General features: G+C 42.2%; 1 protein-coding gene across 1 annotated transcript; it reads left to right on the top strand.

Moving 5' to 3' along the window:
- The first annotated feature begins 958 nt into the window (after positions 1 to 958).
- On the top strand, positions 959 to 8,856 carry LOC311149129 (leucine zipper transcription factor-like protein 1). The gene is made up of 10 exons (XM_084186223.1): positions 959 to 1,110; positions 2,395 to 2,519; positions 2,694 to 2,888; positions 5,926 to 5,983; positions 7,063 to 7,137; positions 7,244 to 7,309; positions 7,520 to 7,597; positions 8,022 to 8,198; positions 8,465 to 8,568; positions 8,706 to 8,856. The coding sequence occupies exons 1-10, from the start codon at positions 1,084 to 1,086 to the stop codon at positions 8,722 to 8,724; spliced, it is 924 nt and encodes a 307-aa protein (XP_084042349.1). The 5' UTR covers positions 959 to 1,083; the 3' UTR covers positions 8,725 to 8,856.
- The last annotated feature ends 6,558 nt before the right edge of the window (positions 8,857 to 15,414 follow it).

Here is a 15,414-nt window from a genome sequence, read left to right as displayed (position 1 = left end):
GTGGAGGCTATTACAGCAGCAAAGGGAGGACCAACTCCATATTAATGCCCATGATTTTGGAATGAGATGTTCGACGAGCAGGTGTCCACATACTTTTGGTAATGTAGTGTATTTGCTCTGATTCATGTGCAGTGTTGAGTCTGCAGTCCTTTAACTCACGTAGCAGACAATACCTGCTTTATGACGATACTACAAACCCATGGCAGGGTTAGCCAGATGGGTACACAGACAAGATTTACTTGGGTCCCAGCCCATGTGGGGATGGAGGGGAACGAGGCAGTTGATGTACTGGCTAGACAAGCAGTTAGTAGTGGGGATGTTGATGTTGTAGTTTCAATGAGCAAGGCAGAGGAAAAAATTACTGATATGGACAGTGTTGGTGCAGAGATGGTAGGAGCAGTGGAATAGAGATACTAAGGGCAGGCATTTTTTCCAAGTACAGAGGAAAGTCGGGGAGGGGACGACGGCAGGAAGAGACAGAAGAGAGGAGGCTATTTTTTACAAGATTAAGGGTGGGACACAGCCGGTTGAATAAGACTTTAAATGTGATAGGAAAGCATCCAACAGGAAAGTGTGATTATTGCCAGGAAACACAGACAGTGGAGCATGGACTGATACAGTGTGGACAGTATGAGGGGGAAAGAGAGAGGCTGAGAACCAGTATGAGGGAGAAGGGGCTACAGGAAATGAGTTTAAAGAGTATACTGAGTAGAACGTAATTAGATACAGTCTCAAACATTTTGTTATCTTTTTTAAGAGAAACGGGGCTGGCAGGTAGGATTTAGATTCTCCCTGTCTCACACTCCAGTACAGTATGTAGCGGTAATGCACCATAATGTTGGATGCCAACCGCCGATAAACCCCACAGAAGAAGAAGACGAAGAAGAAGGTCCCCGTGGTTACCAAAGCAATGACGCTGTTCCGTATCCAAGAATCTCCACTCTGCACTGAAAAGCAGGGCTCGCTGATAACGTTATTAGATAATCTTCTCAGATATCACTATAAATAAATACATATAAGTCGTACTGTACCTGTTAGTTTGTGCATTGTGGCCTAGCCAGTTAACCTACAATTTAGCAGTAAATGAGTTCGGTGTTTGCCGTCACAATGGTGAGTAACATTAGCCAAATGTTGGCAGACAGCTTGCTAGCTAGTTATAGTAGCTAACAGTACTGTAAGCTACTAGTAACGTTTAGCCACAGATAGAACAAGGAGCAGTTACTAGTGGGCACGTTCGAGCGGATCACTTTTGTCAATGGTCACCGCCTTTCAAAGTGTGTTGCATTATAGGGATAAAAATTGTCCGACGTGCGCCTACATGTCAACTGCATGAAAATCATGTGATTAAAGGTTATTAACTTTTGACTGCAAGTTTCTGCAGGTGCTCTTAGCCAACTTCATGCTGCAGCCATCGCCTTCATTGTGGGAGGCTCAACCAATCATTAGGGTGTTTTTGTTAGACCCACGCGAACGTGACCAAAGACATGACTGAAACAGGAACCCACTTTGCTACAATTCATGTATACAGTGGATATGTACAAGTGAAATGTATGTGATATTTGAGGCTCTCTCAACAATTGAATGTACACACATATTTCCAGTTTGTGAGTGTGGGATATGGGGGTTGGCGACATGTTTATTTCGACATGATAAATAACACAGTTTATCAACAATGGCAACACTGCCATATGGCACTGAGCCTTACTGTTCACAAAACCACATCAGTGTCCGACTTTCGACTGTCGCATATGCACCTACCTCGACTTCACTCATCGACTCTCGTCGACAGTCGGTTAAGTTCGCCTTACCACTCAAACGAGCCCAGTAGCCTATCCAGCAGTATATTTGGCTAAGCTAGCAACATGGTATGGACAGTTTGCTGATGTGGATTTAGCAAGGGCTGTTGCTTTGCCATTAGTCTAGCGAGTGCTCGACCAATCACTGTAATCGATGCGGTCTACTGCACGGATAGTTAACTAACGTTAGCTAGTTTAGTAGCTAGCGAAGTGCTGAATATGAATTCAAATCGTAAACGTTAGCTAGCTAGCCAACAACTAGGCTCGCTAACGTTTGCTGCCTAGCTAGAAGTTACATGGTATGATGTTTCCATGACAACGCAGCGCTCTTTGCTGGTTAGCTAGCCATCCATCCATATAATAGTTTAGTGATTGCAGCCAGATAACCTTGCAGTACTGTACATTTATTGAATAGGAGGACCCCTCCATTGCCTTGTTCGATGTTGTGCTTGAGACAATAACTAGGCAGTTAACGTTAGCTAAGGAACAAATCTATAGTGAATCAATCAAGAGGGCCACTGCCACTGATTAGATATTCTAGTTAACGTTACTTACCTGCAGATTCATTGACCCTGTTCCTCCTTGTCTCTCCTTGAAGGCTGAGTTTGGTTTCAATAAAGGCCATCAGAATGAGGCGATCAACTACATGCGCTTTGCACGCTCCAAGAGGGCCATCAGACTCAAGACCATTGACTCCTGCTTTGAGGACCTCAAAGACAGCAGGTGTTGTGTCACACAATTGTATAATTTTTTTAATCACAGCTAGCCAACAATGTTGGTCGGAGGAATGCAAGTCCGTCTTTTTAGGACTGCATTTTATGGTATTTGTGTATTATTGTTTTTCTCTTTAAAAGAAGTTCCCCCACGGGGAAATCAAGTTATTCTATTCTATTCTAGGCTAGTGGATGAGACCTTCACGGTGGACGAGGTGCGGGACATGCTGGACGGGCTGCAGCTAGTGGTGCGAGGAGAGGTGGAGACAGAGCTCATCAACACAGCCCACACCAACGTGCTGCTGCTCCGGCAGCTCTTCTCCCAGGCAGAGAAGTTCTACCTCCATCTGCAGACTGACATCTCGGAGCTGGAGAACAGGTGGGCTGTGGGGTGGCTGTGAGGAGGGGTGGGATGGCTTGGAGGTGGGATGAGGGGTGGCTGCGAGGGCAGGCTGAGGCCCACTTTCAGATTTAAAACAGATGGAAGTACATGATAGACTCCCGAGTGGCGCAGTGGTCTAAGGCACTGCATCGCAGTGCTAGCTGTGCCACTAGAGATCCTGGTTCGAATCCAGGCTCTGTCATAGCCGGCCGCGACCGGGAGACCAATGGGGCGGTGCGCAATTGGCCCAGCGTCGTCCAGGGTAGGGGAGGGAATGGCCGGCAGGGATGTAGCTCAGTTGATAGAGCATGGCGTTTGCAACGCCAGGGTTGTGGGTTCAATTCCCACAGGGGGTATGAAAAAATAAATAATGTATGCATTAACTGTAAGTCGCTCTGGGTAAGTAAATGACTAAAATGTAAATGTAAATGTAAATCTCAGTGCTTGAGGCGTCACTACAGACCCCCTGGTTCGATTCCAGGCTGTATCACAACCGGCCGTGATTGGGAGTCCCATAGGGCGGCACACAATTAGCCCAGCGTCATCCGGATTTGGCCGGTGTAGGCCGTCATTGTAAATAAGAATTTGTTCTTAACTGACTTGCCTAGTTAAATAAAGGTTAAATAATAAAAAATAGCAGTAGGTAGTACTGAGAATTAGGCAGTGTGTGAAGGTATATGGGATTTCAAGGGTTAATAACAGGGTGAAACTCAGGTGGGAAGCAACCTTTTAACCCCAACATGCCTCTGTGTGTAGCCTGTCAGTAGAGCCACTTATTATGTATGTATCAAGTGTTTGAGCAGTGAGCCCCCCCCCCCCCGCATTCAAAGCAGAAGCCACTTCCTTCAGTGTTTTTCATGTGCACTGTGTATGCAAGGCACTGAGGTCATTGCCGAGCCACTCATTCTTATGCGAATGGTACCCTGCTTTTCCATTTCTGTGGTTTCTTACTCTCACTGAAATGTAGCCAGATCCAACCACAGCTTGTGTGACCTGTGCGGGTGGAGTAGTTCATATGATACGATACCTAGGTGATGTTTGTTTGGGTTGATGATGCCTGCCTTGCCTGGCATATATTGTCAGGAAGTTTGCTTTTCTCCACATGCAGTGTAGTGAATTTTTTAAAAAGTTAACATGTAAATTTCTGTATTTTGGCAGCTACTTTTGTCCAAATTAATGCCATTAAGAAAATGTAAATGTACTAGGCTACGTGGAGACAAAACAAAATGTGTAGAAAAAACTGCCAATGAAAGGTCCCTGTTGCATCCAGGGTTACTAAGCATGGCTGCCAAGAATGTCTTACAGCAGTGCTTAATAACAAGCCTGGACACAGAGAGATGTGGGAATGTTCGCTACCGTTAAAAACGGCTATATATCTCATGGGGAGGTGTTGTCACATTTTTACTTTGCCCCTCGAGGGCATACTGACACTGTGCCAAAAAACGTATTAGCGCATTCCCTTTTATCACGCTGAATTTACCACAGGATCATTCATCATGGTGCCTCAGACCAGAGTTGCTAAAGATATAACAGGGAACAATACAGTCGGGTCAGCAGTGAAACGTTGGCAACTAGCTGGTCGCGCAATTAATCTCAATGCCTCCCTTCCGAAATCTAAACTCTGATTTAGGGCTTTTGGAGCAATTACGTAATGGATTATCAGGTAACAGTTTCCCGCACTCCATTCCCTCTTTTCCCCACCAATAAGATGAAATGGGAGGATGAGGCTAAGGACTTTTCCCTCACACTCACTCACTCCCCCACTCTGTGGATGGATCTGAACTTGTTACTGGGGCACAGGAACATGCCACTGTGAAATGTATAGCATAGCTCTGTGATGTGGAGGACAATTCCAGGCCCATGGACTGTGTTAATGTGTCTTTTAGAGAGGGGGGGAAAGCCATTCCTTTTACAGCCCCAACTTTTTGATATTGAAAAGCTGGCAGTCCATCAGCACGGTAGAATGCTGTGGTTACATGGCAAATTGACCGAGAGAGACCATTTTTGTACTTTACAGACAATACTTTGATTTGCCTATACTGTGGCTGTGAATATACTGTAGTTGCGAGGTTGGTGCATGAGTGTGAGGGGATGAGCTATATAATGCTGCACAATTCACTCCAAGGGACTAGAATGACTACTGTGCAACAAAAGCCATGAGCCCATATGGATTCTATTTGAGTTATGGCACTGCTAGCAGGTCTTTGTTTGTATTTGACATCTAACAACTAACATCTGCTGAATTGAGAATATTAGCTAACGGAGCTTAAACTCCATTTGACCTTTATTACACTGACACCAGTCAAACAAAAACAAAACATAAAAAAAACAAGGCCTGTGCTTTTGTAGATTGTTTTTGTTGAGTTTGTAGTACGCCTACAGTCACTTGATAAGATAACCAAGCCCTTGAAAGTGTTAGGTAGGCCCCAATCCTGTGTGGCTGTTAGTAGGGCGTCAGAAGCAGGGAATACGCCCCTAGTAGCCACATATCTACGTGCGTTCTGCAGCTTTTTCAAACCACATATGCAGTAAGCGTGTAGGTGCTTTGTTCTCCACAAGCATTTCATGTTAAACTGTCTTCAGGAGGACAAGTGTGTTTTATTTTTCTTAAAGATACTTAACTATCAGTTGGCTGCTCCGCTATACTTGACGTCAAATGTTTTGCAATATGTTATACATCAATTTCATAATGAAACATGTAGCTGTAATAGGCCAACAAGTCAGTACACTGACACTCACTGTATGATATCAAACATTCTGTCATTACTCTGCTTTGTTTGTATCCCACATGGGGTCCTGTGTGGCTCAGTTGGTAGAACATGGCGCTTGCAATGCCAGGGTTGTGGGTTCGATTCCCACGGGGAACCAGTATGGAAAATGTATGCATTCACTACTGTAAGTCACTCTGGATAAGAGTGTCTGCTAAATGACAAAAAAATTAATTAAGCCATAAATGTGCTAATTGTCTAATTTACATGTCATAATTTTTAGTCTTTCTTTTTCTCTCCCCCTTTTTTATTTTAATTATCTGCAGAGAGTTGTTAGAGCAAGTGGCGGAGTTTGAGAAGACTGAATTTAAAAACCTAAATAAGGTGAGTGCTAACTGTAAAGCCCAACCACTTAGACTTTTATGCAACCATTTCCCCTATATAAAAATAAGCATGAATTTATTACATGTTTATTCATACTGGTTAAGCTGAATTATTGCACTTACTTTAAATACACAGCACTTGAATCGTATCACAATTGGAAACTGCAGACCACACAATGTGACCATAGAAAATCAACAATTTGTAGTCATCAGCCCTCTGATAGGAACATCTCTTCTAGCACTTCACGCCCACCCCATGCAAAACATTTCTATCACTTCACACCCATGCAACACATTTCTATGAAATCCAGACTTCAGGCTTGTGGAGGTGTGGGTTTTCACTTGAGGCTGAACAACAACAACAACTACTAAGTTTCACTTAGTTTATAAGTTAATGTTTTAAGTCGATGTTATCAAAGTCATTGACAGCTGAAATCACGCATTGAAAATAAGTGTGAATTTATTACATGTTTATTCATACTGGTAAAGCTGAGTTATTGCACTTACATGAAAAAACTGCATTGTTAGTTAAGGGCTTGTAAGTAAGCATTTCACTGTAAGGTCTACACCTGTTGTATTCTGTGCATGTGACAAATACAATTTGAGTTGATTTGATACACAGCACTTGAATCGTATCACAATTGGAAACTGCAGACCACACGATGTGACCATAGATAAAGAACAACAGTGTGGTCATCAGCCCTCTGATAGTAACATCTCTTCTAGCGCTTCACACCCACCCCCAATGCAAAACAATTCTATGAAATCCACACTTCAGGCTTGTCGAGGTGTGGGTTTTCACTTGAGGCCGAACAATTCACCAACAACAACTCGTGTGTTTCACTTTGTTTTTAAGTGAATGTTTTAAGTCCATGATATCAAGGTCATTGACGGCTGAAATCATGCATACATGCCATTTATTGATGGGAGAGTATGTGCTCTACTTTACTTCATTTTATAGTACTACTGATATTGATTACTGCATTGTTGGGAAAGAGCTTGCAAGAAATGCATTTCACTGTACTTATGCACGTGAAAATGTAATTTGAAACTTGAAACATGCCTTGCTTCCTTACCTAGACTAACCAGGAAATTAGCAAGCCCAAGTTAGCACCGCTGAATGAAGGTGGGGGGGTATCTGAACTTCTCAACAAGGTAAAGAACTCAACTCTCCTGTGGTAATATAGAGTTAGCAGAATTAACACCAGGTCATTGTATGAGACTCATGCGTAATTGTTACATGACATTGGTTTTTCATCAGGAGATATCCAGGCTACAAGAGGAAAACGATAAGCTCAAAGGCAGGCTCCGGACTTTGGAAACCCAGGTACAGTGGCTTGCGGAAGTATTCACCCCCCCCCCCCCTTGGGATTTTTCCTATTTTGTTATTCTTACTGAAATGCACTCTACTTCTTGTAACTTTCATCATATTTTGTGCTCATGTTTTCATCTAACCTACACCTGACCTTGCTAATTGAATGATCAATGTTGGTATCACTTTTATGAAGTATCTTGCAGTATACTGATTGTGTTTCAGGCCATGGGTGTGTTGGATGAGAAGACCAAGGCAGAGAGGGCTCTCAAAGACCTGCAGAAGGTCCAGGGGGAACAGCAGGTACTGTAGCACTATAAGGTCATGGATTAACAATATAACAGACAAACCTGGGCCAAAGGAACATAAGATGACTATTGCACTTTACTTTTCACTCAGTAGTATTTCCTGTTTCCTTCCTATTTTGATTTGTGCATTGTAGTATTTTTGCCTTTTAACTAAGTTGACCCCTTGTATTTATGATGTGTTGAAGCTTTTGTCGTATTTTTTTCTGAACAATTACTATTATTTTGTTTGCTTTCATGGAAAACAACTGGTATGTATCAATCCGACACTATGTTTTGTGTGTTGAATACATGTCCATCTAAGGGTGCATCCCAAATGGCTCCCTATTCCCATAGGGCTCTGCAATGTATAGGGAAAAGGGTGCCATTTGGGACGTAGCCTAAAAGTCCACCCACTGAAGTGCTGTGTTTCTTTCCCCAAGATGGCCACCCGTTCTCAGGAGATCACTAGTCTCGAGGACACGGTGGCAGCACTGCAGGAGGACTACCAGAAGTCCCTGAGTGTCAATGCTGCCTCCCAGAGAGACCTGCAGGACAACCTGGTCTCTGCCAAACACGACCTGCTCAGGGTACAGGAACAGCTGGCCCTAGCAGAGAAGGTACGTCCCTCTACCCCATACTGGTACCTTTCATAGAAATCATGCATTGATGGCAATCAATGGAAGATTGGGTGAACTTAGGTGAAGTGTCTCAAGTAAGCATTTGGCTCAAGAGCTATGGACCCAATTATATCCGCTATATTTGCCAATAAGAGGTTATCATGCAACCCTGTTGTGTGTGTGTGTGTGTGTGTGTGTGTGTGTGTGTGTGTGTGTGTGTGTGTGTGTGTGTGTGTGTGTGTGTGTGTGTGTGTGTGTGTGTGTAGGAGCTGGATAGGAAGTTCCAGCAGACGTCTGCCTACCGCAACATGAAGGAGATCCTCACCAAGAAGAACGAGCAGATCAAGGACATCAGGAAACGCCTTTCAAAGTGAGTCGGTTGATTATTATAAGAAATTATCATGAATGATAGACGGATTGATTAATTCATCTTCTGCTGAATGATGATTGTTTGCAGTTCCTGTCTAACAACCTTTTTTGCTAACGTTTCCCATATTTAATTTCCAGATACGAGTCAGATGAATGAACCCTTTGCCTCACACGACAAGACACAAAATGGAGGTTAAAACGTATGGCAAGAGGGTGGAAATGGCCCAAAACCAGGGATGGTCACGGTGGAGAAGGTTTTGGCCCATTCATCATTCATTCTACCCCACTGCAGGAGCAGGAGGTTTGGAATTAAAAGTGGACTTGAGAATATCACAGTTCACCAGTAGTTCAGAACCTTCCAGAAGAATCGTATCATCTCGCTGATCCAGCAGCTTTTGTAGTCATTAGCTTTAGGAGAGGATTGTGGGGGATTAAGGGTGGGGGGCTAATCGACAGAGCGTCCTATGGTCAGTCTCACTGGGAGAATAACCTTGAATGTCTCTGTCCCTTTGCTTCTCTATTCTGTCCCATATCTAGGAGTTGGAGTCCTATATCTAGTAGCTGAAGCTTTGTGGGTGTAGTAGTAGGTTTTCCTCACTGCACTATGCAAATACTTTCACATCCTTGACTCGCTGTCTAAAAAGGAGGCCTTCTGAATAAGAGAGATATGCCTGAAGCTTTGCAGCCATATATATTTGTCTGATAGTGATGGGTAATTTTTTCCATGACACCAACTCATTAATTATTGTCCTTTCAAGACAGTATGTTCTTTTTCATCTAGTTCTTTGTACATGTAGCAAAGGCATGATGCAACGTCTATTTATATGTATTCAGATGGCGTAATTCAGAGCTCCATGTTAGTGAATAGAGTCATGGCTAATGGTACATATTAGGAATCATAGCATATAGTATAACATTACAAAATATCTTGAGGGAAGTTAGTGAGGGAAATGTTTACATAGTATGATTGACATATTTTCTTAATTTTCTTACCATTGTATCCTGTTTTAGCATATCAAATAATTATTGGAAAGATCAGTGTTTGGACCTTAGAGAAGAATGCAAAAAAATATACAGTACCAGTCAAAAGTTTGGACACACCTACAGTCGTGGTCAAAAGTTTTGAGAATGACACAAATCCTAATTTTCACAAAGTCTGCTGCCTCAGTTTTGATGATGGCAATTTGCATATACTCCAGAATGTCATGAAGAGTGATCAGATGAATTGCAATTAATTGCAAGGTCCCTCTTTGCCATGAAAATGAACTTAATCCCCAAAATACATATCCACTGCATTTCAGCCCTGCCACAAAAGGACCAGCTGACATCATGTCAGTGATTCTCTCGTTAACACAGGTAAGAGTGTTGACGAGGACAAGGCTGGAGATCACTCTGTCATGCTAATTGAGTTAGAAAAACAGATTGGAAGCATTAAAAAGGAGGGTGGTGCTTGAAATCATTGTTCTTCCTCTGTTAACCATGGTTACCTGCAAGGAAACACGTGCCGTCATCATTGCTTTGCACAAAAAGGGCTTCACAGGCAAGGATATTGCCACTAGTAAGATTGCACCTAAATCAACCATTTATCGGATCGTCAAGAACTTCAAGGGGAAAGGTTCAATTGTTGTGAAGAAGGCATCAGGGCGCCCAAGAAAGTCCAGCAAGCGCTCCATCATGCCTTTTCCAGCATGATGGAGCACCTTGCCATAAGGCAAAAGTGATAACTAAGTGGCTCGGGGACCAAAACATCGACATTTTGGGTCCATGGCCAGGAAACTCCCCAGACCTTAATCCCATTGAGAACTTATGGTTGATCCTCAAGAGGCGGGTGGACAAACAAAAACCCACAAATTCTGACAAACTCCAAGCATCTGTCAGGATGTGGCCCAAAAGTGAATTGACAGCATGCCAGGGCGGATTGCAGAGGTTTTGAAAAAGAAGGGTCAACACTGCAAATATTGACTCTTTGCATAAACTTAATGTAATTGTCAATAAAAGCCTTTGACACTTATGGAATGCTTGTAATTATACTTCAGTATACCATAGTAACATCTGACAAAAATATCTCATAACACTGAAGCAGCGAACTTTGTGAAGACCAATACTTGTGTCATTCTCAAAACTGTACACATTCAAGGGTTTTTCTTTATTTGTGCTATTTTCTACATTGTAGAATAATAGTGAGACATCAAAACTATGAAATAACACATATGGAATCATGTAGTAACCAAAAAAGTGTTAAACAAATCAAAATATATTTTATATTTGAGATTCTTCAAAGCAGCCACCCTTTGCCTTGATGACAGCTTTGCACACTCTTGGCATTCTCTCAACCAGCTTCACCTGGAATGCTTTTCCAACAGTCTTGAAGGAGTTCCCACATATGCTGAGCACTTGTTGGCTGCTTTTCCTTCACTCTGCGGTGCGACTCATCCCAAACCATCTCAATTGTGTTGAGGTCGGGTGATTGTTGAGGCCAGGTCATCTGATGCAGCACTCCATTACTCTCCTTCTTGGTCAAAAAGTCTTCCATTCCTGTGGCAGTCCTCATGAGAGCCAGTTTCATCATAGCGCTTGATGGTTTTTGCAACTGCACTTGAAGAAACTTTCAAAGTTCTTGAAATGTTACGGATTGACTGACATTCATGTCAGTCAATGTCATTTTCAATGTCATTTTTCTTTGCTTATTTGAGCTGTTCTTGCCATAATATGGACTTGGTCTTTTACCAAATAGGGCTATCTTCTGTATACCACCCCTACCTTGTCACAACACAACTGATTGACTCAAATGCATTAAGAAGGAAATAAATTCCACAAATTAACTTTTAAGAAGGCACACCTGTTAATTTAAATGCATTCCAGGTGACTACCTCATGAAGCTGGTTGAGAGAACGCTTTCTCGTGTACAATTGCTTCGTTCAGTGTCTGCTTTTTTTTATTTTTACACATCTACCAATCAGTGCCCTTCTTTCAGAGGCATTGAAAAACCTCCATGATCTTTGTGGTTGAATCTGTGCTTGAAATGCACTGCTCGACTGAGTCATTCAAAAATGTCCAAGAGTGTGCAAATATGTCATCAAGGCAAAGGTGGCTACTTTGAAGAAACTCAAATATAAAATATATTTTGATTTGTGTAACACTTTTCTGGGGTACAAAAAGGTCAAAGGTTCACTTCACAGGTACATACAGTGGCTTGTGAAAGTATTCACCCCCCTTGGCATTTTTCCTATTTTGTTGCCTTACAACCTGAAATTAAAATAGATTTTTGGGGGGTTTGTATCATTTGATTTACACAACATGCTTACCACTTTGAAGATGCAGAATATTTTTTATTGTGAAACAAACAAGAAATAACATAAAAAAACAGAACTTGAGTGTGCATAACTATTCACCCCCCCAAAGTCAATACTTTGTAGAGCCACCTTTCGCAGCAATTACAGCTGCAAGTCTCTTGGGGTATGTCTCTATAAGCTTGGCACATCTAGCCACTGGGATTTTTGCCCATTCTTCAAGGCAAAACTGCTCCAGCTCCTTCAAGTTGGATGGGTTCCGCTGGTGTACAGCAATCTTAAGTCATACCACAGATTCTCAATTGGATTGAGGTCTGGGCTTTGACTAGGCCATTCGAATACATTTAAATGTTTCCCCTTAAACCACTCGAGTGTTGCTTTAACAGTATGCTTAGGGTCATTGTCCTGCTGGAAGGTGAACCTCCATCCCAGTCTCAAATCTCTGGAAGACTGAAACAGGTTTCCCTCAAGGATTTCCCTGTATTTAGCACCATCCATCATTCCTTCAATTCTGACCAGTTTCCCAGTCCCTGCCAACTAAAAACATCCCCACAGCATGATGCTGCCACAACCATGCTTCACTGTGGGGATGGTGTTCTCTGGGTGATGAGAGGTGTTGGGTTTGCACCAGACAGTTTTCCTTGATGGCCAAAAAGTTCAATTTTAGTCTCATCTGACCAGAGTACCTTCTTCCATATGTTTGGGGAGTCTCCCACATGCCTTTTGGCGAACACCAAACGTGTTTGCTTATTTTTTTCTTGAAGCAATGCCTTTTTTCTGGCCACTCTGTGGAGTGTACGGCTTAAGGTGGTCCTATGGACAGATACTCCAATCTCTGCTGTGGAGCTTTGCATCTCCTTCAGGGTTATCTTTGGTCTCTTTTGTTACCTCTCTTATTAATGCACTCCTTGCCTGGTCCGTGAGTTTTGGTGGGTGGCCCTCTCTTGGCAGGTTTTTTGTGGTGCCATATTCTTTAAATTTTTTAATAATGGATTTAATGGTGCTCCGTGGGATGTTAAAAGTTTCGGATATTTCTTTATAACCCAACCCTGATCTGTACTTCTCCACAACGTTGTCCCTGACCTGTTTGGAGAGCTCCTTGGTCTTCATGGTGCCGCTTTCTTGGTGGTGCCCCTTGCTTAATGGTGTTGCAGACTCTGGGCCTTTCAGAACAGGTGTGTGTATATATACTGAGATCATGTGACACTTAGATTGCATACAGGTGAACTTTATTTAACTAATTATGTGACTTCTGAAGGTAATTGGTTGCACCAGATCTTATTTAGGGGCTTCATAGCAAAGGGGGTGAATACATATGCACGCACCACTTTTCCGTTATTTATTTTGTATAATTCTTTTAAACAAGTAATTTTTTTATGTCCATTACATGAAATCCAAATAAAAATCTATTTAAATTACAGGTTGTAATGCAACAAAATAGGAAAAAACGCGAAGGGGGATGAATACTTTTGCAAGGCACTCACATGGTACAGTTTGGTACCTTATAGGTACAGTATAATGGGACATTTTCCTACCCAATATATTCAATGTAAGGTACGATCATCACTGCGCTTTGATGGGTACTGGTGGGGCTCATTAGCATATTTCGGGACGTGGTCAAATATATGTGTATTTGTGCCAACCATCAGTGGAAGTGTTGTAGCAGTTTAAGTGTTTGATGGCTATGCCGATGCAAATTGAGCACATCCTTTGACATGGTCTATTCTGCAACTTTGTAAGAGCATGTGTCACTGTAAAGACATTGTGCATTTTCCAGTAATTTAACAGCAACCTGTTGCTGTGAATTTGTCTTTACTAAACCGGAAACCATTTTTTAATAAGCAATTGTAAAACTTACAAGAACTTACAGGCAACTGGCTGCCACTAGCAATACATGCCAATAACCTAATGTGCCTTCACTGACTATTCTGTTGACAACATGCAACATTACTTGCAAATTGGCAGCATACTGTAGCAGCGGCAGCCTATCAGAATATTGCAGGCGTGGCTTATTGGAGGCTTGGCTTTCAGCTCTTTTTGGTCTCCCATGAGAAGGAATGCCATCCCAGTTAATTTGCTCTGTTGTATTCTGTTAAACATTCTGATAAAGATTAAGCTTGTACACTGTCAGTCATTCAGTCTTGTTAAAGGCTGACATAAGTGCATGTGATATGAAAGCACCGTTCAATATTTAATTTCATAGCTAGTCACCATGTCATTGTAATACTCACTTCCCTGCCACACCATCAGGTCAGTAAGTGTGACAGAATAGCTACAGTAAGTTACTGTGAAATGTACAATAACCGACTTGCAGCTAGTTGACAGTAAGTTATTGAAAATTAAACATTAACTTTTTGTGAAACAGCTGCTAATAAGCTACTGGAAAATGCACAGTAACCTCTTAAAGGGATTGTTACGGATACAGGTATCCTGTGTCTTTTTGTGTTTTTCCTCTCCTTCTGCCCTAATCACAGGTGTCCTGTATGTTCCTGATTGGTGGTCGTTGAGGTGTCTGCTGATTGCTGAGGTGGACCAATCAGTGGACATTCCTCTGCATTGCACCACCTGTTTCTGGTTTTTCAATCACACATCCCATTGTTTAAAATCCGGTCAGTTGTGTTTGTTGTTAGAGACTATTTTCCATATGTGAGTATGGATACTGTGGTGTTCTGTGTTTTTGTGTACTCACTCATTTGCTGGTTACTCTGTTTGGTAACTTTGTTAGATACTATTTTTCGTATGTGAGTATGGATACTGTGGTGTCCTGTGTTTTGTGTACTCACTCATTTGCTAGTTACTCTGTTTGGTAACTTTGTGTGTTTCTGGAAAAAGGGGAATTTAAGCAAGTTGCCCTTGGGCGTACATTACCCATAGGAAGAAAACTGTCTAAAAACACTAGTTAGACCTGAGCGTACCACCCACTGTAATTTTTGTATGATTAGCAGTAGCTTAGCGGTTCTTGAGGCAGGCAAGATCAGATTAGGGGTGTTTTACACTACTGTTTCATTTCTTGGGTCCTGCTCAGCCCTTTTTCCCAAACCTTTACCGTGTGTTCAAAAATAAACCTTTTATGTTTGACGGTAGTTTATGGTTGTCGTGTAGTTTTTGTTCTCACTGTTCCATGTCTCGCTTCTAATTTGCATGAATTATGTTACGGGTCTCTTGTCCATCCACCCTAGACGTTTAAAGCCACGGGGTTCGTAACATAATATGGGGGCTCGTCTGGGATGATTCTCATTGATACCCATGCTACTCATGCAAATTAGTTAGTGTCTGGTTCAGTGTTGAGCTTGGCAGCTGTAACTACCTGTTTTTTTTTTTGTTCAGTATTCGTCGGCTCGTGTTAGTTTAGGATGGCTACTTTTGAGTTGGATGTATTTTTGGAAAACCCTACGTGGGAGGTTTTTGAGAATTGCCGTAGAGTGGATCTACAGGCTTTGGCTGACCACTTTTCTGTACCCATATCAAGGGTTTTAGTGAAAGCAGAAGTTAGGAAAGCAGTGTTAGAGATATTGTTGAACGAGCGAGTGCTGGCGTTACTGCCGCCTGACCCTGCT

Source organism: Coregonus lavaretus (assembly GCF_964263955.1).
Source record: "Coregonus lavaretus genome assembly, chromosome: 2".
In the NCBI taxonomy this organism is placed as follows: domain Eukaryota; kingdom Metazoa; phylum Chordata; class Actinopteri; order Salmoniformes; family Salmonidae; genus Coregonus; species Coregonus lavaretus.
This window is presented reverse-complemented; position numbering and strand designations above follow the sequence as displayed.